Source organism: Dysidea avara, chromosome 11, assembly GCF_963678975.1.
Source record: "Dysidea avara chromosome 11, odDysAvar1.4, whole genome shotgun sequence".
In the NCBI taxonomy this organism is placed as follows: Eukaryota; Metazoa; Porifera; class Demospongiae; order Dictyoceratida; family Dysideidae; genus Dysidea; species Dysidea avara.
The window spans coordinates 18,804,271-18,832,262 of NC_089282.1; the positions used below are offsets into that span (position 1 = coordinate 18,804,271).

General features: G+C 38.5%; 2 protein-coding genes across 3 annotated transcripts; one reads left to right on the forward strand and one right to left on the reverse strand.

The window, feature by feature from the left end:
• Nucleotides 1-3,223: 3,223 nt before the first annotated feature.
• LOC136239625 (leucine--tRNA ligase, cytoplasmic-like) lies at nucleotides 3,224-23,863 on the reverse strand. 2 transcript variants are annotated; one of them, XM_066030396.1, is made up of 34 exons: nucleotides 23,719-23,863; nucleotides 23,568-23,666; nucleotides 23,182-23,192; nucleotides 23,048-23,129; nucleotides 22,989-22,994; nucleotides 22,860-22,940; nucleotides 11,478-11,615; nucleotides 11,339-11,430; nucleotides 9,586-9,661; nucleotides 9,114-9,226; nucleotides 8,644-8,707; nucleotides 8,530-8,597; nucleotides 8,166-8,262; nucleotides 7,985-8,113; nucleotides 7,706-7,870; nucleotides 7,594-7,647; nucleotides 7,237-7,377; nucleotides 7,020-7,183; nucleotides 6,813-6,878; nucleotides 6,503-6,585; nucleotides 6,308-6,446; nucleotides 6,169-6,258; nucleotides 5,962-6,117; nucleotides 5,761-5,876; nucleotides 5,593-5,705; nucleotides 5,373-5,540; nucleotides 4,686-4,763; nucleotides 4,566-4,634; nucleotides 4,315-4,467; nucleotides 4,055-4,267; nucleotides 3,896-4,000; nucleotides 3,731-3,838; nucleotides 3,553-3,682; nucleotides 3,224-3,482 (listed from the first exon to the last, which is right to left on the reverse strand). In XM_066030396.1, the coding sequence occupies exons 1-34, from the start codon at nucleotides 23,800-23,802 to the stop codon at nucleotides 3,292-3,294; spliced, it is 3,642 nt and encodes a 1,213-aa protein (XP_065886468.1). In that variant the 5' UTR covers nucleotides 23,803-23,863; the 3' UTR covers nucleotides 3,224-3,291. The 2 variants fall into 2 exon arrangements, with proteins under 2 accessions (XP_065886468.1, XP_065886467.1); XM_066030395.1 differs by lacking the exons at nucleotides 23,182-23,192; nucleotides 23,568-23,666; nucleotides 23,719-23,863 and having other exon boundaries at nucleotides 4,327-4,467; nucleotides 22,860-22,994; nucleotides 23,048-23,105.
• On the forward strand, nucleotides 23,857-27,992 carry LOC136239627 (large ribosomal subunit protein uL22m-like). Its single transcript, XM_066030397.1, has 6 exons — nucleotides 23,857-23,970; nucleotides 24,030-24,162; nucleotides 25,591-25,656; nucleotides 25,714-25,791; nucleotides 27,619-27,688; nucleotides 27,749-27,992. The coding sequence occupies exons 1-6, from the start codon at nucleotides 23,915-23,917 to the stop codon at nucleotides 27,952-27,954; spliced, it is 609 nt and encodes a 202-aa protein (XP_065886469.1). The 5' UTR covers nucleotides 23,857-23,914; the 3' UTR covers nucleotides 27,955-27,992.

Below are 27,992 nucleotides of genomic sequence, written 5' to 3' on the forward strand. Positions count from 1 at the left end.
GAGGTAGGGTTGATGTCATAGTAATCATTCAATATCTTGTAGGTCTCAATTAGATCTCCCCTTTGACGTCTACAATACAGTGAATATAAACCAAGTCTCTCTAGACGAGTTTCGTATGGTAAATCAAATAAACTAGGTAATAACTTGGTGGCACGTCTCTGTACTTTCTCTAGGAGATCAATATCTTTCGCCAAGTAAGGGCTCCAGACCTGGATGCAATACTCCAAGTGAGGTCTGACATACATTTTGTACAAAAAAGTCAACAAGTCAACAGAAAAAAGTTTGAAGGACCTTCTTAGCAAACCAAGAACTTGCATAGCTTTTGCTGCAGCCTTACGACACTGTAGAGATGGTTTCAAGTCTTCAGTGCACCAAATACCAAGATCTTTTTCTTCTTGCACTTCTGTGATTTCAAAGGGTAAGTTGGTGGAACTGTCCAGCATAGAGTAGGTGAACGGAGCAGAGTTACCAATCCGCATCAGCTTACATTTAGCTATATTGAACCGAAGCAACCATGTGTGAGACCACTGCAACAATCGGTCAACATCACTTTGCAGCCTAAGGTGATCGTCAAAGCTCTGAATAACAGAATAAATTTTTGTATCATCAGCAAACATTCTTACATTACTTTCAATAAGGTCTGGGATGTCATTAACATATAATATAAACAACAAGGGCCCTAAAACAGACCCCTGGGGGACTCCACTCACCACCTGAGCCCAAGACGACAAGTGACCATTCAACACAACTCTCTGGAAGCGGTTGGAAAGAAAGTTTGATAGCCACAAAGACAAATTACCACGAACACCAAATGCTTCCAACTTGGAGATCAATCTATGATGAGGTACAGAATCAAATGCCTTACTGTAGTCTAGAAATATGACATCAATGCCAAATCCTTGATCCAAAGCAGAAGTCCACTCTTCAAAAGTTGATAACAAGTTAGTAAAACAGGACTTCCTGTTAACAAAACCGTGTTGCTCACCATTAAGTATGCCTTGCCCATCAAGAAAGGTTACCAATTCAGAATGTATAATAGACTCCAGGATCTTAACAACTAAAGATGTCAAACTAATTGGCCTGTAGTTGGAAGCTTGGTTTCTTTGACCCTTTTTAAAAACAGGAACAACGTGTGCCTGTTTCCACTCATCAGGGAGGACACCACTAGATAAGGATTGAGAATACAGAATGGTTAAAGGTACATAAAGTGTGTTAGCACAAGCTTTTAAGACGTAAGAATGTATACCATCTGGGCCAGGAGCTTTGTTAACCTTGAGCTCAAGTAGCTTCTGAAGAACTGTTGACTCTGTTATGTCAATATCACAAATACTATCTTCAGACACAAAGGAGGGAACAGGCAAGCTAGATAAATTTTCTTTGGTAAATGTTGACTCAAAGAATTGGTTTAGGGTTTCAGTCACCTCCTGGTCATCAGCAGTGAGAGAACCATCACTCTTTATCAATGGGCCAATACTAGGTCTAATCTAGCTATCTGTAAACGTAAAACCAGCATCTGGCGAAGAAAATCTACAGTGCTCATTGAACTCTAACTATGTTTATCCGTTTTTAATAGTTATGTATTAGAAGGGATTTGATATGTCTGTTTAATCAGCAATCATGTGTGCATGGCTTACTGATATATTATATGGCTTGTAACCAGCATGTACATATCTAAAAATAATAGCTGTTTTTTTTTGTTTTGTTTTTTTTGCCTACCGACCGACCCATTTTGTTGTAAAATAAATCCGAGCAACAACTTTCAAATAGGTATAGCCTAATGCCGCCACGTGTGCGTTCTATTAGAGTGGTTTGTACATTCCGTATAAAGCCCACCACAATATGCTTGCTTCAAAGATTACTCTATGGGGCAGTGTAAATTGCTCAAGGTATTCTTTTGGAAAGCTATTAATGTGTTGTCGATATGTATATTAGATGGCGAGTCATTGCAACAGCGCAGCCAGTAGGACCGTCCTCCAGGAAACTCTGGCTGAACAGAGAGCGGAGGCTGTAGCAGTGAAAGAAGAGCTACCTCCATTGGTAAGACCCACCTCTTTAATAGCCAAGTGGATCCCAAACATAGATAAGGTGTACTTCATGACGAGCTTCACGACCTCATTATAATGGCCATGCCAAGTAGGTCCCAAATAGCTCAGGTGCAAATCATGACCATTATTTTGGCCATCCATATTATTTTTACAGGATATTTATGGATGCATGAGAGACATCAACTATAGCCCTCAGAAGTTGAATATTATTGCTGCTCAGGCAAGGCTGCTGACTGATATTGGCATATCATCATTCCATTTAGATTGGAAACTAAAAATCAAGGATGCCATTATACAAATGAAGTTTTCCAGAAGAAAGGTACAAAGTTTATTAAACAAGTGTGAACAATCTTGTTGCTCCTTGTAGCAGCTGCTGTTGACATCTTTGTGGTTTCATTAGTTGTATATATGCAGATTAAGGCAGTGTAAGCTCACGTATGAGATTACAATTCGGAATGCATGAGCTTGCAGCTACTACAAGGAGCCACAAGATTTTTTTACATTAAAGTAGCACCCTCTGGCCTTAATTTAGGACCCAGCATTTGAGCCTGGGCTTTACAGTATGGTAGTACTGTATATTAGGGATTGTGGAGATTTGAGCTTTTCTGGCCAAAAATTTCACCCCAAAACCAGCCACACAATACCTTCATGGCACCTTGGCAGTATAACCAAGCCCAATAGTGTATGACCTGAATTGCTTCCAAAAAGTTGCTACAATTAAAAAAAAATAGTGGAATTTTTCTACTGATTGACTAACTAATGTTTCCGGACAAGCGTAACTCGATAACATCTAAGGATACGAGCTTGATTTTTTCACTGTTTGACATTGCTTCAGCCCAACTGGTACCTTTTGGCATACCACAGTACATACAATGTATGCATCATGGACTTTGTGTCTCATTTCTCTTTGCTGACAGCCCAAGGTGTTGATTCGTGGTAGTACGATGGCTTCCCTACAGGAATCATCCATATTTTCCATGGAGACTAGATTGATTGCAGAAGTGCTTTTCTCTTACTGTTTTTCACTTATAATGCTGTGTAACAGGCTGAACATACATAGCTGAAAGCGCAGTGCTATAACCACCTCACTTTCCAGTCAGTAACTGATAGTTGGGGTGCACCTTCACATGAAAAACATTAACTCAGGCACCGTTCTTTCTTATGCGCAGGTTCACCAGTCATAATAATGTTTATCTCTAATACTGAAATGCACATATAATTCTAAAATAAATTGTCATTTACACTTCTATGGTTCAGGAACAGTGTATAGTATCTGACTACCAACTTGTTGTAACCCAACCCACAAGTCATTATCCTTCAAAGTGAACACACCAGATGATGGTACCACACACACGACCTCATGGTAATCTAAAGTTGGTAATTTCCTGGAACCAGTTTGAGGATCCTTGTACATCAACAAATCAACTGGCTTGTCACCTAACATGATAAATTATAAAAATTGTTTATCTTGTCAGTACCACAATCAAAAGTACAGGGTTAGTTTTACCTGGTACACCAGCTGTTCTTTTGATCCTATCTACCACTCGAGGTACTGTGTCACCTTCATACACCATTATGGGATAGGAGAAATAACCACTACCAACTTGAGGGTTGGCAGCAGTCACTTTACAAAATGGCTACACAAACACATATCACAAAACAACAAAATATCTTAAAGCACAAACCTTGTGAGGGTCACTAGTAAATACTGATATTGGTTTCCCAGGTATACAGTCCTCCTTGACTTTCTTGTCAGTAGCATTCTCCACATCTTCAATCCATATCTCATCCAGCTACAAGTGAGGAGCTACAACTGCCACCATTATTGGGCTAGTGAACATGGTGATTACCTCTAAAGCTCGGACGATGTAACTAGAATGATTTTCCAACACCTCCTTCTCATTAAAACGTGTTACATCTTCAAGAGTACTGGCCTTTCCTTCGGGTAACATGTTCTGAAATACAAGAAGACAATTTTATTCTATCCATCGGTTCTAATAAGCCCTCACCTTAACGTGCTGGACAAATGGCATCACTTTCTTGAAGACTTTTTTGAGGCTCTCCTCGTTCTTGAGATGTGCCAATATGTCATTGTTGGGGGGTAAGCTATTTTCTTTCTCATCATAAAGTGAACGTAACTTGTTTAAGATTGTTGCCTGCCAGTCAGGGTAATGTCGGGCTACATACACTATACCATATGATGGCTTCTTGAATGTGGTAGCCTGTAGAAACTGAGTACAAGCATTGCTTGTTTTAATTATTCACCTACTTTTCCTTTCACTTTCATTTCCAGCATCTTCTTTAGTCGTACTCTAAATTCATGGGTGACCTTTATCAAATGATGTACTGCTTCAATGGCCACCTCATTCACTGCTCCATCACCAAGTAGAGTAGGCCATCGTGCCTTCATGATTGTGTCAGTCTAATGTGACAAATAAGATAACCAAACAAATTACACACCCCTGTGCACAAGGTACAATACACTCACTACACTGTACACATGACACACACACACATCACCTCTCCAATCAGTTCCCAAACATGTTCACACACATGGGGACACACTGGAGCAAGAAGAACTGCTTGTATCTGTTACATACATACATTTCAACAATCTTAACATGTCAGCCACATTGTTACCTTAATGAACTTTTGGATCAGGTCCCAGTTCATTCCTCCACTAACTGCAGTCAAATCTCGATATCTGTCTCGAGCAGACTATACCATACAACAACAAAAAAGGCAAATCACAACACACATGGGAGTGTAAAATAAAACCATAAGTGGATTCAAGGCAGAGGTACCGTATAGCTGGAAAGTTTGGCGAGTGAGCAGTGTTTCGTCAAACTAAAATCCGCCAAATCATTTGGCTACTAACAAATTTACCAAACCTAAAACCCTCTCATGGCAAATTCACTACAGTTTCCTCCTACCAAACTTTCCTAGCTATATGGTAAAGTACCAAAGCTTATATGAGTGTTTCCATAGATGATACACCTACTGTGTCAGTAGGTATATCATCTATGGTGTTTCACACCAATAGACAACCTACATGTAATCTTGTAAACAATAAAAGTCTGGAAGGAAAAAATTGGCAAATTGAAGAGAATTCACCAGTTAGTCTCTGCATGTTCAGTATCAGCAGCAGATGAATCTGTCAGAATATTATCTTCCAAATATTTAGCCTAGACAAGCTGATTTGTCTCTTCCCAAATTTTTGATGATTTATATTTAGCATATACCCACCCATAGAAATGACAGACAGGGGAAAATCGGCTGGTGGCTCAAAAGTTCAACTAATCTGCTATTTGTACCACTTTCTCTCACCTGTAGATCATAGAAGCCAGACTTCATGGCTTCCCTGAACAATGTACAAGAATAATTATGATCAGTCAACTTGATGGCATTGTTGATTTCACTCTCAAACACTTGATCAAGATAAGTGTACTCTGATGGAGGATTATTCCTCATTGTCCCCTGATTGTCCAACATTTCCTAACATGACATCAAATGACATCATCATATGCTAACAACACTGGTCGTTAACCTTTGTCCATTCTATTTGGGAGTACAGTCGTAGGAGGCCAGCGTCTGCCATTGTGAATACAAAATTAGCATCTTCCTGAGTGTCTCCTGCATCAGCCAAGGCCAGACGAGTACCTATAAGATGAATGACACAATGTTTAATCACACAGGGCTTGAGAATTTAATTTACCATCAGCAGAAAAGCGTTGCACTGACTGAAACATTGTGAGGAAGTTTCCAGTAGACTTTGACATTTTTTCAGAGTTGAGAAGTAAATGTCCATTAGATCTAATTGCCTTAGGCCAACTAAAGTGGCACAAAAAGTCAATGGAAGCAACAGTAAAGAATGCCATTGCAGTTAAAAGTATAGTATTGACTTGTGACAACTTACAAACATCGATTGTCCTTGGAGGTATCTTCTCGTACTGGCTTGGGCCAGACAGCAATGTGATTGTAGAGGAAATATGTGAGATGATTAGGGACGAGATCTTTTCCTGATACTCTCAAGTCCAGTGGATACCAGTACTGAAACTCTCTCCTCATATGACTAAACAACCAAACAAGGTACCCACCAAGGACAATGGTGTAAATCTCTTACAGTAAAGCTTCTTCTGATATGCCACTATCCTTGGGGAGATCACCACCAAAGAAGATGTAGTTCCATACCTCGGTTGTGAGTTGCTCTGCTCTGTAGTTGTGTAACTTAAACTCTGATTCCACTTTCAAGTTTTCCATACCTAATTCCATATTTTCCAGGATGTGATCCATTGACCACACCTCCCTGCAGCAGGTGACACACAGTATAGTAAGCCATGTATATAGTGGAGTCTGATAATGACTCTATTAGGTACTGCTGGTCCCATGGGATCTTCGTACCTGGAATAAAGTTTTAAGAGACTATAGTGTGGGAAAAGATATGTGATAAATCTTACCAAGTCCATACAGCCTAGAGCAGGCATGATCCTGAAGCCAGTCAAGAGTACCCTCGAAGTTTCGAGTTGTCTCAGGAGAATACCTACAGTTTGAATGTACATACAGTTATTATAAAGTATGTATGGGTTTGTGTGTGGTATTTAATTTGTGTGTAGTGCATGCGTATAATACACCCCATGCACAACCAGACGTACGTACATGAACTCATGCTAATAGTACACACTACACAGCAAAGCCTTTAGTTGACATTTGATTCCAGGTCCCCAACACACTACTCTGATGTGCAAGTATGTCACAAAACATATGTACGTTTCTAATCCTGACAGACACTTAGCAGCTTCCTTCTTCCACATTTCTTCTCCATAATCTAAGTACCTGTGAGCACAAAACATGGATAAATTTAAAATCATAAACAGAATAGCACAACACTCCAAAGGCATTTTAAAATCACTTTACAACATAATAAAAGCGTGAACTTTGTAAACTTTCTCTGTATCTGTAAAGACATTGGCTTACCACTGGTCACAGAGAGCAACAATACATCTGTCACCAGACCGAGATATCACCGTCTTCTCTGGCTCTTGATACAACACAGCCTCTTTACTATCAACCAATAGTTTCTGAACTTTCTTCTTCCCAGTCTGAACCTTCTCTCCTTTACATATCCCAACTAGGAACACCTGAACATCAAAGGGGTTGAGTTGGCATAGCAACGACAGTATTAATTGCTTACTCCTTCATAGAATCCTTTTTGGTATGCTTGCTCTTTTGCTAAGGTCAGTTTGTCAGCATCATTCTGACTGACCACTTGGAATTCATCACAAGCCTTCACTGCACACAGGTCACCCATTTCAGGTACTTCAATGATGGGCACCTATTGGAAAATTGCAATGTAGAATCTCATAGTGCATGACCATGTTAAGTAGGTCCCAAACGTAGTTCGATGCTCTTTATAAAAGCCCACCTCCTTATATAGTGACCATACCAAGTAGCCATAAGTCCCACACATAGCCATGGTGTACTAAAGTCACTTCACTATAAAGACTGGTCCTATATAGTAGGTGGTAGGTACAGCAAGTTGGAAACTAACCGGCTTAAATGGCATCACCATTTCATCAGTGATTGAAAACTTCTTCCTAAATGCCTGCAGGAAATAACAACAATAAGTCAGCTATAACCACAGGACTAGTATTAGTTCATACTTCTTTCTTCTGTAGGTCTCGTAGAGCAGCATAGTCATCAGGTGCATCAGAAGGGACGGACGTTACTATTCCAGTACCTTTGTCATCCTTGATTGTTAACATGGGTAGTGTGTAGATGATGTCATAGGGTGTAAGTGGTGCCTTCAGGGAAACCCCCATGATGTCCTAGATGAAAGAAGTCAAACATTGCATAACATGTAGTGTTGCGTGCTGTGATTAGTTTGGGTACAAATGTAGTGTATGTATGTATTCTTAAACAAGTAAATACAGAGCACACACTTGTCCAGTTATTGTAGCCAATTCTTCAATCTCTCCTGGCTTTGCTGTAATATCCTGGTATGCCATATTGAGAGCTGATTTCCTTGTGCTAATAAACACTTCACCATTGACCACTTTGAATGCAATGTACTATACAAAGTGAAGTAGTGAGTACAAGTTGTCACCTAGATTGTAAACACACCTTCATGTCAGGACGGACCCAACAATTTGTTTGTCCATACATGGTCTCTGGCCGGAGTGTAGCAGCAACTAAGAAAACGGGTTGTCCAGCAAGTCCCCTAAAATACCACAATTACATGAAGCATTTCAAATCACAGTACAATAGGACCTCAATTATCTTGATTTGCCATTATCTGAACAGTAAAACTGACTGATTTATACGTTTTATTAGAATAAATGGTGCTCTATAATTATATTGAATAGGCTAACAAATTTACTTATCAAAACACACTTTGTGATTGAATTGGCACTCAGAAATTCACATAATGGAGGTCCTAAATTTGCCAATGTATTTGAGAACAAACAATATCATAATGTATACATACTTTAGTTTTTCCGGATAAGGTTCAACCATCTTCATCTTGATCAGAGTGTACTCTTGAGGTCCCACTCCCTAAATAATGCACTTCATTACAAGTCACATGATATTAAGGTCACACCTCTCCACTTTGTCTGTCATGATCCATACAAGGTTGACCATCCTTTATACAATAAATTGTATGTCTGAAAGTACACAAGAGACAGTCTTAAACAACTGTATGAAGTGGGGTGGATTTTTGCAAGTACTGTACAGCATATAGTGTGCATGTGTGACTGTAGTAGGGGTGGACAATATACCAGTATTATGGTAGAACTGGTTAGCAAGGGTAGAGCAAAGAACATATAGCAAGAAGGTGCTAATGGGAGACCAGTTGAATAAGGGAGTGTTATTTGTCACCTCTGTTGGAAAAAGTTAGTTGGCTAACACCTCCAATTTGTTTTCCCAGCTAGAGTAAGCACTGCATACGTAGTCTGTAATGAGGCTATTGATGCATATTTAGTAACACTGCAATATAATACCATGGTATGATATTGATCAATACCGCCCACCCCTAGACTGTATGTAGTGTGTTTTTGTAAAAAATCTCACCTTTTACCAAACTTCACTTTATTACGTTTGTGCAGAGTCTCAAAGTGCCAGCGGACAAATGAATCAAAGTAAGGATTGACATCAGTTGTGATGAATGAACGTCTCCAGTCAACCTATGTACCAACAGTGATGACAACAATATGTTGGAGGGAAAATTAGGCAAACTCATGACATGATCAATACAAGTGTACAAGTGAAGATTGTTGAGATGCCGTGGGACTACTGTTCTTATTAGCAAAACATCCTGATATTAAGGGACCAAAATTTTACATAGGACAAACTAAAGACAAGTCAGTATTAAGGTGTTCTTTTCCGGGTGTCTTTTTTGAGAGGTTCCACAGTACTGATATTGTGTATCCTGGGCCATTCAACAAACCTGCCAACTTTTCTGTATAAAAATGTGTACATGCGTAGCACTTGAGAAAACCATTTATATACAGTGAAACTAGTGAATGAAAAATGCTGTACTGACCTTCACTCCCAGAGCCCTAAGGTCTGACATGGCTGCCGGTGGGAAGTACTCCAACCAGTGATCAACATTGGCAAACCTGAAGTGGCAAGACATTAAATCATGGAAGAGTTGATGTTATCAAGCTACACTGTGCAGCAATTATGCAGACGTTAAGGCCGAAAACGATTGTGGGGATCAATTAATACTCAAGTGATTAATATGCACAACTTAGATTTCATCATGAAAACCACTCCGATGGAGAGCGTTATATTATCCTCGCTATCCTACGAGTTGAAAAATGTTGGGCTAAGGTGAGAACTAGCACTATAGCTTATTCACCAAACCCACACATTTCAGAATACAGACCACACTGCCATCAAGAAGTAACCACTCTGCACAAAGTAACCACTCTACAAGCAAGCTTACATATCTAGGAACTGTCCATAACTAATCCATAAATGATTCAACAGCACACTGATTAAAACATTAAACTTGCATGACCACAATTTTCCATGGTTTGTCCGTTCATCGTAACTGAACGTAATCAGAACGTACTAGCTGCTGACCCATAATCAACACTTTTAGACATGCATATATAATATATCCAGTGGTTGTACTTGCATTGGCTTGGGTGATTGATTGTCCTGTGCAGGCCACCGTAGAGCCTAAATATTTTAAGGGGAAAATTTTTCGAGGTTAAATAATGTTGCCTAATTTAAAATTTTTGCGGATTTTCAAACACTCCCAAAATGTATTGGACTATATGGAGGTCTAAATATTTCAAGGATAAATTTTTTGCTGGTAACCCCCAAAATTGCAAATTCAGCAAAAGTTTTCCCCCTTGAAATATTTAGGCTATATAGTAGAGCGGCTAAGCAACAAATTGTGATGAAATTGTTCACTTGGTGATAAAACCACCAAATTTTCTGTGAAGTCGAGTAAAGTATACTAAATCATTTGAGATATGGTGCCACGTCTAAATCATTGCCTTAGGGCATGCTTTGAAACTTTTAAACTAGGTTGTAACCCTATTTCTTGGTGGTCAGGAAACTATACAAGTGCATTCAAAATCTTAAATCGCATGAAAGTATTTCAAATTTACAGGTGCAATTTAAAAAATCTTTCAAAATGTGATATATAAAATAAACTGTTTTTAAACACTTCTAATGAAACCAGTGTTAAAACTACAGGCACAATCCAACAGAAATAATATATGGCTTCATATACCATGACCCTCGGTATTTCTTAACATGGCTAGCTAATGACCTGGATGTACACCTCCCTTTTGGATATGACCGTCTATGCAGATGCAGTTTCAGCATATCTACTATTGAATAGTTTTATGGCTTCCCCAATACATTTTCTATTGGTTTTATTTGTTACTGTAGGTTTTTTGAGCGTGATATGATTGGTGATTTTAAAGGTACCGTATCTAATATAAAATAGTATGAATACAAATGTTGTTGCTTTTATCAAAAAATGATTTTTTTGCTTAGTCGCTCTACTAATACGGTATCAGCCTGATACGGATAGGAAGTGTTACATATTGGCTGTAACACAAGGCATTCGGGCTTTTACCTGATACTGTATGTATGCCCTCAGGCAGTCGGACATACATATCAGGCAAAGCCCTCATACCTGTGTTACAACTATTACATGTATCACCTATGCAGCTCTAGTATTTGTAGTCGAACCACCACCTTGTAAAAACAATTAATGTAGCCACCCCCGCAAATATTAAATTTCCAAGATGGGTGTACAGCAGTAAACTCACTTTTTAATCTCTTCATCTTTTATGCCCAACAGTTTCATAATGTTCCACTGATATGTCATGTTCCCTCCCTTGGCAGCCACTTTGCTCTTCACCTGTACAAAATTATGTACATCAATAGAAAATTATGTTTTGTGCACACTTTCTTTGGTCTTTTGTTGATGGAGACGACGTCTGTGGTCTTCTCTTCTTTGGCTTCGACTATTCCTTCAGTGTCGTCTGGAAACACTGGAGGGTAACCAAAATCCTTCATCTCCCTCTGAAGCTTGTCAGCACAAGCCTATGACAAGGATGTTTCATTGAGCACATATTCAGTGTACATGAGTGCACGCAGATGCATGTATGTAGTGTGCACACAAGTGTGAGTATGCTCCTATACACTGTAGTTTATGATATGAACATTGTATCTGCATTTACAATAATTTGACGATAAAAGCTGTCAAAGTACAGATCACAATTATGCGCTTATTCTAACTTCGTTTCTTTTATCTACATAGCAAAAGGAATATCTACTTGATTACAAAATGCTATCTACAAGGGTTTGTACAAGGACGCCAGAAATGGTATGAATAAAGTTTTAAAGACTGTGTGAGGACTAAAGGAGGCATTACAACTAGAGGTGTATCAATAGTTGGATAGCCTGTATCGGCCTTGTTACCGTATAGGGGGAAAGTTTCAATGGGCAAAACTTTCGCGGTTTTGTCAACAACCCCGAAAGTTTTCCTGCAGATTTTTTCATTTTATATATGTTTAAATGAAATGAAACAAACAAGCAAAACCACAATTGTTCTAATCAGCAAGAATATGGCCGTCTGGCACGCGAGACTACAGACTGCAGTACACACTGTGGCTCCAGCTACAGCCAGTGATGCACAATCCAAATTAGTAGGCATGGCTCACGAAAGAAGCGGCTGTTGCAGGACTTCCCACATTCCACATGCATTCTCCACTGAGCCACGTTTAGCGGAGAGCCGTTTGTGTGAAAAATGCCACCCCCACACAAACTGTCTGGCACGCGAGACTGCAGTCTGAAGGCACACACAAAGCCATTTGCATTGCTGTGTGTACGCCGAATGTAGAGCCACGCCCACTTTAATCGATCATCAGAATCCAGTGTATGCATGCATCATAATCGTCGTGAGCCTGCCCACTTATTGACAATACATCGTTTTTTTACATGCACGGCTTTTTGAGTGGGCGCCGCCATACTGTAGTCCACTGCGAAAGTTTAACCGTGAATAAGTTTGTTTGCCCTCTACCGCGAAACTTTCGCCCATCGAAATTTTCCCCCCTATACAGTATATTTGTATCAGATCAGTGTAACAGACATACGTACATTTATATAGGCACTCATGATTTAGTAATATGTGACCATCTAAACGAAAACCCGTCTAGTTTGCAAAAGCATGCGTATTGAGAAAATCGAAACTTAAAAATAATTCGTAAAATTACGCATGCTACAAGAAAAAATATGCAAGTTTTTATCAGGCCAGTACTAGACTCAAATCAATTAAAACTACAGTATACACCATCTTATTCGCCTACACATAGGGAGTTCGAAAATTATTGTTTCATTTCTGTAGCCCCAATGGTTTACGTGTCACATGCGTTTGTTTATGAAGCAGTAGACGTAAACAAAATTATCGCTGTTTCTTCAACAAAACCGCCTTCATACGCCTATGCGCAAGTCACTGCAAGGCAAACCTTTGCCTTGGTTGATCTGCCAATCTATGGTGAACATTGTAAGCCAAATTCCAACTTTGTAGACTAATCCAAACGGAAGTTATGGCTGCGAATGCAAGCACCTGTAGTTTATTTTTAGTATAGTCACTGTACAAATTGATTTCCTTGTTCTTCCTACTTTCTAACACTGTAATTTCAAAACTACTCACCACAGAAGACTGAAACTTTGGTGAACCATTCCTTGGACAATGCAGATAATGCTGAGATTTTTAAAAAAAATTGGAGGTTGTGTGAACTAGAAGGGTTTTCGCTGAGATGGTCACATATATTGTTTAATGCAATGTCAACCGTTGATTAAAGTCCAACACTGTCACTTTATAACTGAATTTAGAGTGCAAATTGTTAGAGAAAAGATCTATACTACCACCATATTGGATTGGCTTTGTTTATCGGCCTGATGATATTTTTTATTGGTTATCAGAATATTGGCTAAAAGTCATATCGGTACACCTCTAATTACAATATGGAAAAGAGAGAAGAGCATATCAACAAGAAACATGAAAGGTTTAACCATTATGCATATTGAGTATTGACAATTGGACGTGACTTAAGGTTATGGGATACCGCAAACCCACAGTACACTTTAAATCATTTTTCATGATTTAGGGTTTTGATTTTTCTTACAGGTTTTTTGCAATTGAATTCGTCCTAGAGTTCGTCACCTTTGCAGTAGAATCCGTCCCGTTTGCAATTTATTTCGTCGCTTTTGCAATTGATTTCGTCACTTTTGCATTAGAATTCGTTGAGTTTTCACAAGAATTCATCTGTAACAAGATTGGCAGCTGCAGTAAACACAAAAACATGTAGCAGCTGCTCCATGATCTTGTTGAAGTATAACTGCTTCTTCAGTAACGTTCGCCATTGGCGATGGGTGTGGTCACTCGCAAACAAGCTAAATAACTTGGCAGACAGTTAATGGCTTCGTGTACAACCAGCTTCAATTACTCTCTAGTGTCTCAAGTGGTATTCTCCATGGCGAAAATGATTCGCCTTGTATATGAGAGGCTGGTTTCTTGCAGTCAATGTAGTTGTGACGAATTCTAATGCAAACGCGACTAAATCAATTGCAAACAGGATGAATTCTACTGCAAAGATAACGAACTCTACTGCAAATGGGACGAAGTCAATTGCAAAAAGCGACGAATTCAATTGCAAAACCTGTAATCCAATGTTACCAAATATTTATGCATTCTTAACTTCTCATTAATTGACATGGAACTCAAACGTTGTCATGGAAATGTGAGTTGTCCCCATGTTAATTAGTGAAAACTATGAACCAAAAATCAGACCAATGAAGAACCATGAGAACTTACTAACAGTTCTAAGGTTTGAAGAATATCACTTGTGAGGGACTGACAAGAGGATTTGTGAATAATGTGTATAGTGGCTGAAATATGGCAACAATATGGCCTAAAACAAGACACTGTAGTCACAAAATTAATTTTTAAATTCATATCACAAACACTAGAAACATTATTTCTTACAAATTGTTCCCTCAGGACCTAGACAAGAAGCCAAGCTAGTGTTTGTTTATACAAAATGTTAACAACTTGTTTGACAGTCCTGATTTTTGGTTAAGGAAAATACAGAGATTTTGAGGTTGCTTGATACAAATGGCACGATCATATTACACATGTGCAACAGATATAATCAATGAAATTTACTCTTCGTGAAATTCAATTATGCTGCTTAAATTTCATTGGCTAGTTGCTGCACATGCATGACTAGTCGTGTATCCAGCAACCTCAAAACTTCTGTATCTCCATTTTTGAGCAAAACTACGCATGCGCTTACAGGTGCGCCAGTTGCAAAGTGGGTTGTTTCTATGTTATCTTGTACTGTTATGTGTGTTTTCTTGTACCTTGTACCTGTCCAGTCAGCACGCTATTATTTTCTTCCAACAATTTAAGCCTGTTACCAGCTGATACACAACACAACAACACCAAGCCCGCCTTAATTACGTAATAAAATTTTTGTTCCACAGTCGCTCACTATCCACTATCCCATAACCTTAAAGTACTACAAAAACGTACTATGAAAGGTCACAATTTGTTTTTGGACCTATATACAACATTTTATATAACATACTTCTCAATCACTGCTATTTGTGATGTCACTGTTGGTTAGAGAGAGAGAAAAGTTGATGGCTTGTCTTACTCTACTCTTCATTGTTATCCTCACTACAGTCAGTAAGGTAACATCACTTCAGTGTTCTGATCAACAACTACCAGCTAGTGGTGATGATGACCTCCAACAAGTCACTACCCTACAATACTGCCTGGTTGATGACTGTACCATCATGAAGATCGATACTGGAGAGAAACTGGACATTGTCTACACTACTGATAGTCTCATTGTTACTACCCCAACGGATGGCCACACTTCTGAGGTGATTGCTAGGCTGGAAAATGAGTTACCTTGCCCTAATCCAGATGGCATAATTGATGATTACCAGGTACAAGATATAATTCAAGTGGTTGAATTTTCCATGATACTTGCAGTAAGTGGGTATATTATCGCCGTACATGTCATGTTCAAAGAACTACAGAATTTGATTGGGAAGTTATTCATATTGTACAACATCAGCGTGATCGGCATATACATCGCCAATATTGGTATAATTCTAACGCCACTTCAACCACTAATCGACTTGCTGGCATTTTGTTATGTTTCCACAATCAGCTTGATCATATCAGTAGTTAGTACTGAAGCATTAATCACATGTATTCTCAGCCACATTGCCACTACTATGCACCGTACCTATAAGTTGCAACCGCAGCTGACAAAAGAGGCCTCACGATATCACTTTCGATTTTACGTGACTTATACTCTTGGAGTGACACTCCTTACATTATTCCTTACCATTTGTTTTGACATAGCAACACGCAATTACAAAGATATCCTTTTACCAAATGGTCAATGTGTGTCTTTAGATGTAGAGGCCTACGGTACTTTCCAAATACCAATCATTGTCATTGGCATCCATAAGATTGTCAAAGTTGTGTGGTTTATCACTTACCTCTACTACTCGTACAAAGTAAACAAGGATATCAGTGATGCTGGAAGATCCAATTATTTACATAAGCTTGCTGTTGCTATGGGTGCGTTTATTGGCTTGGGCTATTTTACGTATATGCTTGCAGCAATATCAGATATCAGCGTTACGGTGCTTGTTCCACTTTCAGCAGCCATTTTCCTTATGCAGCAATGTGTGGTAGTGGCCATTTTCATGTGCTCACAAAAGACATGTCGTCTTTATGGAGAGTGTGTTTCAAAAGAGTAATCCACACAGGCTGTATTACTATCAGAGACTCGAGACACATTTAACTAACTAACTAGCTGTACACACTATACAGTGTATGTACCGTGTTATTATAGTAGACAAGCACGCTACACAGTGCATGGTGCTTATGTCTTTAGTTATATGTACATATACACACAAAACTTGTAAAAGTCTGTGTAAATGTTTTTCATGAAATTATTTAATGGCAGTTTAAATTCTTTCCAAGTGAATTACGCTGTATACATACAGAGTGTACCCATAGTTCATTGGAACCATTTTTCTCTTACCGGGGAGCTAAGAGGCTAATAGCAACCCATCATGGTGAATGGTAATTCCACCCATCACCACCCTAATTCCACTTATTGTCTTAACCTCCAGAATTCAACAGAGTATTAACTTGAAAGTACTTCTTGACTGGATAGCTCATGGCAAAATTGAAGAGTGCAAATATATGTATGTATTTCTGTACAGGGTCTCCTTAGAAAGCCGCTCTTAACCTTTGACAAATTAATATCTAAACCGAATTACTGTAAATACCAAATGCAGTGCAACACAAGTAGGTATTTGTATTTTACATATTTCTATATAAACTACACCACAAATCAAAGCACGCATTACATATCATACCACCAGAAATCTACACATTACTTTTTCTCAAGATAATCACAGATTGCTTTGCTTGCACATTGCATATAAATATTTGTCTATCTCTAGTCTCATTACCTGTCCCCAATTACCAGAGCTGAAGCTTGTTATTAGGGTGACGTGTACTACAATTTTCACGTATTTCATAATTTTTCACCTTCCTGGGAATCTGCTGAACAAGATCAGAATCTAAACAACAGGTATATATGTAGGCCTATTTTGTCTTGTTTGGTATATGTATCCTACCAAGTGCGGTATCCCATAATCTCACACTAGATATATACTAATTCCCAATCACCCATGCACACCTTCTTCGAATATAACATCTCGGTTCATGGGCGGATGCACTTCGGAGGGGTATACTGTTAATCTACATTTAAAGGCGCATCTTTTGGTGGAAGTTAGGTGGCGATTCGTTATTCACGGATTTTTGGCTTTAAACAGCCACTACTACAAGGAGAAGCCTTGGACCACACTGAAACTCCCTGGAGGCTCTGATTATGGTGCAAGCATTCTCCTGGTGCCTTTGTTTCGTTTTGCCTTGCCCATTAGTCACCTGGCTGGAAAATCCAAACCTACGAAGACTTTAAATACAAACTCCTCCTACAATTCATCATCGATTCGCTCCAAACTTTCTAAGGTTACTGGCCTCCCAAAACAATGTGTCATAAGGTGGTTTTCGTTTCCATCTGTATGGGTGTACCTTTGCATTCTGTTAATTTTCTCAGCAAATCGCCATTAAACATTTACAGAAAATTTTACAGCATCCCGCTACACACGCGTTGCTAATAGGAAGTCAAATTATGTCATCAATAATATTTATCTAAAAGCTTTCACTAAAAGAGGATCAATTGCTTTTCCCTAATTTACAAAGTAGATAGATCATGTGATCAGGTGTATACAATATCATCCAGCAATCACACCGGCAAGTATAAAAGGAGAGATCCAAAGCGTTGTGATAGCTAATTCATAGCAATACACTGGAGCAATGGACACTTCCCACAGAAGAAAAGAATACGGAGTCTACAGCAGACAAGACACCTTTAACTAGCAGGATACACTCGCACGCTACTACGAGACAAGAAGCCACACCTCCTGCCTACACAACTGTAAGCGGAGATAGTCCACGAGACACACATCATTGCCCACACTTCATTAAATACACAGTCAGAGGTACTGATATACAGGGAGTATAATGTTATCCTAACACCTCCGTTAGCACAGTACATAATTAAGTATGTGCATTAGTGTATGCTTTATTAGAATGTTTTGTTTGAACAGAAGTCATTGTTAAATTGACTAAGGCCAACTACAGCAATGGTGATAAGGAACCACACTAACACCATCTTGACACCTCAATTGAATGCTCACCATTCATTTGACTATTCATTGTAAGTTTGTTCCTTATTACAGTAAGTGTATATGTATGCTCTATTAGTGTTTGGACCTATGTAAATACCTCAATACTTAGGATACCCCAATGTAATTTACTTTACGGAGTGACTGACAATGTCCAGTATATTTGCACAGTGTTAGGATAACTGAAACAATTATTGAACACATTGAATATAATAGTACTCATCATTAATTCTACAGGTACTGAGTAAATCAAAGCCACGCCTTGTAACCACAGGAAGAGGCGTTTCACAAAGGCACTTCTCCAGACCAATGATCATCCAAAGCGTAAATACACTAAAGGGGCTGCATCAATTAATGGCTGATACTATATTTGACAATGCACAGAGAATTGGATTGGCTGTATGCAGGGATGCACCAACGCCTGGTGATGGCAATTGTTTTTATCATTCTGTAATACAGCAATTAGCTCGCAATGATGTCAGACCTGTAATCAGACATGTACATTTATCACATTCAATACTCAGAGGTATGGTGTATGTATGCATACAAGAGAACTACAATAATGAATTACCAGTGAAGAGTGATCAGCCATTTGAAGGATGTACTGCAATACCTGATAGATGTGTAACCAATTCAGTGGTAACATCAGTATTTGGTGATAAATTTGACGGACATGCTTTTGCAGATCGTGTGATATTGTGCCCAACTAATGATGAATCATTGAGATTGAATGAAGCCATACTACAGTGTTGTATTCCAGGAGACACTGGAACTTATTTTAGCTCTGATGACATCTTAACGGATGATGATGAGGAGGGCACAATATCCAATTGAATTCCTGAACAGTTTGACACCATCTGGAATGCCACCCCTTTAAGTTGGTGCATCACAACTGCACCAACGTAAAGTTGGTGCAGTTGTGATGCTACTGCGGAACCTCAATTTACATGAGGGACTGTGTGATGGCACACACCTATTGATATGCCATCTACATAAGAATTGCATTGACGCTACAATCCTAACTGGTACAGCAGTCAACAGCACAGTGTTGATACCAGACATACAACTTGCACCATCAGACAGTGACATGCCATTTATCTTAACCAGATGTCAATTTCTACCACGCTTATCTTATTCTATGACTATCAATAAGGTGCAGGGACAAACATTCAGCATTTAAATGGAAAGACCATGTTTTTCACATGGACAGTTATATGTGGCATTTTCCACAAGTTTTCCATCTGAATGTGGTTGATTTATAATAGATTATGGAGATTTACTATTATCTTAATAAATAAATTTGTTATCTAATTTACAATAGGTGATTTAGGTATCTAGATAATCTTTTTATCTAAATTATCTCAGAGACATCAGGAAAACAGGACTGATATAGGGTTGGTTACATGAGCCAGTTAACTCTAACAATGAAGACATACGGTGTCTTGCCATTACTAACATCCATACTATAGTGTACAATGCTCACTAACCCTTAAAGCTGCACACAACACAGACATACAAGGTGACATCAGGTGGGGTAGCTTAACTCATTTAACATATCAATTGAGAGTCTATTTACTGGGCTACTTACTGGGCTACTTGAGGAAGTTTAAATGAACACTGTAACTACAGAGGCTCATTTGCTTTGAAGCGATGAACAATAACGATTGGGTTTTCTGTAATTCTATCTTCTCGCCACATGTTCAACTTTTGATTGTGAGTTTGATTACGCGGTTCTAATATAGCCTGATTGGAAATTTAATGGTGAATCGAATGGAACTTATCGCATGTTGATAGAAGCACCCACCATTGAGTTACGGATCATTTTATAAAAGTATGTAAAGGGTTTGCATGTTATGATTCATACAAGTACACAAAAAATTTGGAATTTTCAACTAGAGTAGGGACCATAGCACATCGATAAAAAGTACCAAATCACGCTGGAATAGTGCACGATATTAAATCACAGTAAAATAATAAGAAGTGTTATATCCCTACTGTGCTCATACCATAATGGAAAGGCACAGTAGGGATATAACACTTCTTATTGTTTTACTGTAATTTAATATCTTGCACTACTCCAGCTTGTTTCAGTACTTTTCATCGATGTGCTATGTCCCTACTCTAGTTGAAAATTATAAGTTTTTGTGTACTTGTTTGTTAAATTCTTTTGCAAAATAAAACTGGTGAACCCATGCATACCGCATCAAAAGAAAGAAATGGTGTGGAAAGTATCCATTACACTTCGTTGTCAGCTATGTTCAACCTGTTACACAGCAGTATGAATCAAGAACTGCTCGAAAAGCACCTCTGCAATCAAAGTAGCCACTATTAAAAATACAGACTGATTTCCTTTTTGAAGGGAAGCCATCACACACTACCACCAAATCAAAACCTTTTGCTGTCAGCAAAGATGAAAGGGACACAAAGGAGGAAGTTGGTAAGTCCATGAAGAATGCATTGTATGTACTGCGGTATGCCAAAAGGCACATGTCCAACTGAAGCGACATCAGACAGTGAAAAAATCAAGCCCATAGCCTTAGCTGTTATCAAGTTACGCTTGTCTGAAGGCATCAGTCAGTTACTCAGTCAGTCAGTCAGTCACTAGAAAATTCTGTTAAAATTTTTTGAAGTTCCATAGCAACTTGTTGAAAGCGTTTCAGGTCGATCTGAAGGCATGTTTGGGCTGAGTCTTACCTAACCAATACTGCTTTATCATTGTCACGGAAAAGTGAGGCTGGTTTTTGGGTGGTCCCTACTATACAGTACGATAATCAAGCGAACAGGAGTCTTAGCATGATGCATTGGCAGAGTGAATACAGTTGTGTCTAGCATTATCCTTCATTGTAGCATGTCCAAGTGGATGACAGCAGCAAAGCAGAGAACCTCACAGCAGATGAAGGTGACTGTCACGCTATTCTATGTTTATAAAATGAAACTGTAAGTGTTCCTTTGGTGAAAACCTGGCTAAATCGCTAAGTGCCCCTGAGAAATCCAGTGAATCCATGATAGCAAGAATGGCACACTACTCTACTGTGCTACTTGTCACTGAATAGTTGCTGTACACACGAGAACAGCGTTGCAGAACCTTAAACAGGGTAGGGCTAATGTAGCTATCAACTCCGATTTAATCATACTGAGCACCATACCAGGTGGGAGTGTAGCACATTTGCTAGTGGTTAGCTAAGTGTAATGTGCGGAATGCATGATACAGGCAGCAAATCGCTTGGCCAGCCCAATCGCTGCTTTCTGTTACAATGTCTGCTTGGTTTATCTGTTGTCAGCCATTTCTTATACGGTAATTATGTTTCTCTACAGTGATATGTGCTTCCAAACTGACAAAGAATTGATCTCTGTTCATTCCAGCATGTCTTTATTGATTCCGGCTCTATGTGCCATGCCAAAGACTCGCATACTGTATATGACTCTCATGATAAAATTAATGGGCACGGAATTCCATAATTCCGCATTTTGCCAATAGCCATAATTTAGGTGCCTGAAAGTCCACAATATATGGATAGATATCTCTGCTTAAATTTCCAAATACCACCTACAGCTATCCATCCATTACACTGCATACTGCAATACTGGTAACAACATCATGGAAGTTTGTATGTTTGTTTGCACATACAGAATTGATTGATAGCAATGGAACATGTTTTTAGCACTTTAATAAAGGTAGACCTGTTGGTTTTGTGCTAGATATAGCTGGAAGTGATCAACAATGAATAAATATTACACTACGGAATAATAGAATTTTGTATTTGTAATTCATATACAAATACAAAATACAAATACATATTTGTATTACACTACGGAATAAATATTTTGTATTTGTAATGATTCTCCAATTATGCTTGGTAAGGAAGCACCATTCGAGCAAAACCAACATATTACACATAGGAGTTCTTCTCAACTGTTTTATAGCTTGTCCATCATGCTTTTCATTTTCGTTCACATAATGGAGGGGACATGGCCCTTATGGTACCTCATTCAGTTGTTTAATGCCTGAAGTACCCAATGGACAAGTCATTCACAAAATCTGTTGCAGAGTTGCTATACCCGTATTTCAAACGAAAGCAAAGTTTACCTATGTAGAAGTTTATTACAGGCTTCAGTAGTCCTAGGCTGACTACTATTACCATTAAATGGATTTGCTCATGTGGGTGTGTATGGACAAACACAGAGACAGACAGATAGGCACACACGCACACACCACTCACTTGTAAAAACAAGTTACACAAATCAGGCATGTGCCCATCTGATTAACAAATAGAGTCAATCATCAAGACAAATTCTCAATGAAAATCAACAGTCAAAATCGAACATTTCTACTGTTTTGGATGGGATTTCATTACATAATTACAATGGTACAAGCATATTATAAAATCAAGTTAGAACCATCAAATATTAATTATAGTATTATAGTTGACTTTATTAATACAACAGTTATTAGAGTGACGACCTCTTCCCCTTAATTAGAATACAAATGCATACCTTGATTGGCATCCCAGTACAGTGGAATCCAAATGGAAACAGACATTGTTTTCCCTTTAGCCTCTCATAACCAACTGCAAACTAGACAACACTACACCACTACCACCTTACCTACAATAACTCACATACCTCTGCCTACATACATTGTAGTAGTAAAGGATCAGTTAAAATAAAAGATATCTATATACCTTTGAAATGGTGAAGGTGTGACCGAGATGCAATTTCCCGTTCATGTAAGGGAATGGAAAAGTTGCAAAATATTTTTCATTCCTGTTACAACACAATAAATCGGCAAATGCTCAAGTTGACATATACAACTCACTCATCTCGAGGCTAAGAGAAATGCACAAATATAATTTCTACACACCACATATTTACAAAGGGTAGCCATCATATCATGATAAGGGCTTGCGGTAGTACGTGCCACCAAAATCAAGAAGTTTTATCAATGGAGAACCATCATTATTGAGAAAGATAAAAAGTACATAAAGGAGCCCTCGGTCACATGTGACCAAAATATTTTCTTGATCTCAGCTATAACTACTCTTGATCTGTTAACAAAGGCCTTATATATTTTGAACACTGTTTGATTGTCACTTTAGCCAAGTGCTTGATTATCTGATGTACTACAAACCCCTTGATCTCTTGATTGCAATCGGACTGCCACTAAACCTATGGAAATGACTACCCCTTGATTTAGCACCATACCAGTTCGGTTGTTGGTGCATCTACTTCAAACACTTTTTCATCTTCCCATCTTTTTTGCACTTGCTTTTCTATCTCCCGTATTTTATCGAGTTTCGCGAACTAAAAACAACACAAATATATTTACTTGGAACATCTATGGGGCAATGCTTACAGAACCAGCGGTTGTAGAAACAGACATTTTTCTTGCTGACCAAACAAATCTGATGCAAGATATACAACTAGTAGGACGGTGCATCCATACACACGAGATGCCCACGTGTCGTGTGACTAGTAAATATTCTATCTAATGCGCCATGTGTGCGTTCTATTAGAGTAGTTTGTATATTCCATATGAAGCCCACTGCAATATGCTTCCTTCAAAGACAATTTTAGCTACTCTGTGGGACAGTGTAAATTATACAAGGTATTCTTTTGTTAGAGAACCATTTGTTCTTGTTAATGTGTTAATGGTATGCACATTAGATGGCGCGTCATTGCAGCAGCGCAGCCATTGTTTCTCAGCCGGACCGTCCACCATTACCCTCATCAAATAAGGGAAACTCTGGCTAAACAGAGAGCGGAGGCTGCAGCAGTGAAAGAAGAGCTACCCCCATTGGTAAGACCCGAGTGTAGAAAATACACTATTAAAAGCAAAGGCCACCTCTTTTATAAGGCCACATGCACCTCGTTATAGTGACCATGTCAAGTAAGTTCCAAACATAGCTAAGGTGTACTTCATTAATAAGGCCACCTCATTATAGTGACCAGACTATGTCAAGTAAGTCCCAAACATAGCTTTGGTGTACTTCCAGAGGAGGTTGGTCACGCGTCATAATCCTATGATGCGAAATTATGCAACCAAGCATTGTTCTATGTAGCTAGGAAAGCAGTGCATTGCACTGAGAAAGCTTGTAATATCACTGGGACACTCTGGTATGGGTATACAATCCGTCCTTTAGAATATTAAGAGGTGTGAAGGTAGAATTAGTTCAACCCTTCCTTTGAGATCACGAGATGAATGATGACGCATGACCAACCTCCTCTGGTGTACTTCATGACCTTTTTTCGGCCATTTTTGGTCCCATTAAGTGCAGTGTTGGGGTAACATGTTACCAAGAGTTCATAATATATATATATATACTGAGGAGAGTATCCTACTCTCATATACCCCTGTAGAAGGGCGTGTCGTGAAGTTATGACGTAGCACTTCTGAGTTTGCCCGTTTTTTATATAATCAATGATGTCATTAGTTGGACATTGTATTGATTGAACGTGTGCCTAACAACGTGGCTAGCAACCAAATTAACTCCAACTCTAAGCGTTTCTCACCAAACTACAATCGCTCCTTCATGGGTTAAGACCGCTTCGTAGGAGTTTCTTGCTAGGCCATTCGCGAATACGGCTATTCTGAGCGTCGCGAGTGTGAACTGATGCTAACGATTCTTGCACTTTTATGGCTGCTTGTACGTAACAAACCACAACATCTTGTTGTTACATCATGACTTCACGATATTCCCTTCTATAGGGGTATAATATGAGAGTAGGATACTCTCCTCAGTATATATATTATGAACTCTTGACATTACGTAATATTACTTTTTGTGGTAACTAATTATATAACGAAATATGCTATAATATAACTCAAGTTACTGTAGCCTGTAACTAATCTAATATTAAGTAATTTCATTACTACAAGTAACAAAATTACTAATCTCATTACTGATCCTCTGAGTAATGCCTAGCCACAACAAAGTGACGAAGCCCACCTCGAATTAATGAATGAAGCTTATTGACCAGTTACTTTCTCTTGAAAACAATTTTAACCAAGATTTACACATTGTCCAACAATCCAATCATGTCACATGATAAAGTGCTGCAGACACAAAATATGCAGTATTATTACAGTTACTTTATTTTATGGGTAATATGTAACTAACTAAATAGTTTTAGTAGTAATATGTAATGAGTTACTTTTAAAAAGTAATTGCCCCAACACTGCGTATGTGAACATATTTAAAATGTTTTTACTGGTGCTCTTTTACAGGATATTTATGGGTGCATGAGAGACATCAAGTATAGTCCTCAGAAGTTGAATATGATTGCTGCACAGGTGAGGACATGTAGTGAGGCTGCTGACTGATTATTGGCAGATCATCATTCTGTTTAGGTTAGAAAACTAAAAATCAAAGACGCCATTACACAAATGGAGTTTTCAGAGAAGAAAGGTGCAAAGTTTATTAAACAAGTAAGTATTGATTTTATAGTCTGGTATACCAAGAGTAACCAAGAATATCGATATAAATGATTGCAGTTAAATTCATTCCTACAAGCAATATACAAACTCATTGCACAACTGTAGAGTTTTTCTGCTATCATGATTAGTTCTTACATGTGCTGGTTGGTGTACTATAACATGTGACCATATTTAGTAGCATTGTACAAGCTTACTACTATCTCTAAGACTTTATCATTGGTTAACCGTAACTAGCACATTCCCTGCAGCATACTGATAAGGAATATAGTATATGTACTGTAGAAGAACATAATAGAGGGCTAGCAGGACTCAATAAAACCAACCTCAGAATGTGTAAACACCAACAATACGTCAGTCCAGTGTTCCAGTCCAGTAGTCCAGTCCAGTGATTAGTTACACCCCTCAGAAAAATTGGACTTGGTTGATACATACTGCAATATTACTGATCACTGGACTGGAACAGTAGACTGGACTACTGGACTGATGTAGTTTTGGATTTTATACATGATGGATTTATTAAGTCACTAGCTAAATGCCTTCAGGGAACCCTACTAAATGCTGAATACAAGCAGTGGAATGGGCAAAGCTGCACAGGGTAAGGAGTGACCAGTGTATTAACACTTTGAGACCAACCAAAAGTGTCCCACTTATCAGGTCAATTTACATGCTCAGGGATACTTGTGGGACCATTACCAAGTGACCAGATTAGCTAGGTGTCCTTATTTTCAACTGTCCTGATTAATAGGTTCCACTGTATAAGCATTTTATAGCAGTGAAATCCTTAGAAGATAGTTGTTTTGGTTATTCCACTACTCATTTGGTAGGCCAAAGGTTCCCTGAAGACATTAACATAGCTAGCGTGGCTTACAAATCCATAACATGTGCAAAAACCAAAAATATGTCAGTCCAGTAGTCCAGTCCAGTGAATACTAACACCCTGGTGCATATACTATATCTTTATGCATAAATAATAGTAACCAAGAATATCAAATAGTCTATTAGCCTCTGATAAATGATTGGGTAAATTAACATGGATATGTAGTCTATATAGGTTGATGTATTGAGCTTAATTGGTCCACTAAACCAAAAGGGAAATGGCTAACACAAGAAATCTTGAAGCAGAACCTCATTTGTGCCACTAGCAAGCTAGAGTCATGCCAGGTCCTTTCCACACATAATAATTGGTTGAATAACATGATAAACTGGCAAACAAACAGCCCATTGCTGTCAAGTTACCATTTAACAAAGGTTGTGTCCAGGGGTCTGAACTATTTAGTTCAAGGATTCATAGGTAGCACAAATATAGTAAAATGATAGCTATTGCTATACATTACAATCTCCAAAACGCAATACTAAGAAGTGTATAAATGTTGTAGAGCATAACAAGTAGTGAGAAGTCAGTTTTAGCTTACTCCACTCTTCACACTGATCATTTTAGTAGCAGACTTCAAGTTTTCTAAAGGCCCTAGCAAGACTCAATAAAACCAACCTCAGGATGTGTAAAAACCAAAAATATGTCAGTCCAGTAGTCCAGTCCAGTGTTCCAGTCCAGTAGTCCAGTCCAGTGATTAGTTACACCCTTTTCTGAGGCAGCTGAACTACTACATACCTTTCTCAACAATGTTAATTTTTGCTGATTTGATACATGACTGTTTTTGGATACAATGATTATTGAGTGTTATAATGAAATTATTAAAACATGAAATTATTAACACTAATTGAGTTTTTCATGAGTCCATGCAATATTTAATGAGGAGTATATGTATGTAGTAAGCTAGTTATATCAGACTATTTACCTTATTTTTAATCCGTTTACAGGTTTTAGAAGAGACGCAAGATAAGGCTGTCAAGGAATACTTTGTGACTGAGCCAGATAACCTCTATGTTCGTAAGTGTACATGAAATTTAGTACCTGCCAAGCTTGTTACACTGTTTTTGTTTTCTATAGAACAATCATATGTTGGTAAAGGAGAGTATTTAAAGGCCATATCTTACCACGGCAAAGGAATGCATGGAATTATGCATCATGGCTATGCTCACTACTTCCTGATGCTAAGAGAAGGTGACCCACCAGTAAAGAAGAAGAAAAATCCCGGAAACCGGACCAGAGAACTAATACTTAAAGGACCCAGATTAATTCCTAATGCATTGTGATGTTTCAGTATTTAAGCGCATCTAATTTTGTATTTTAA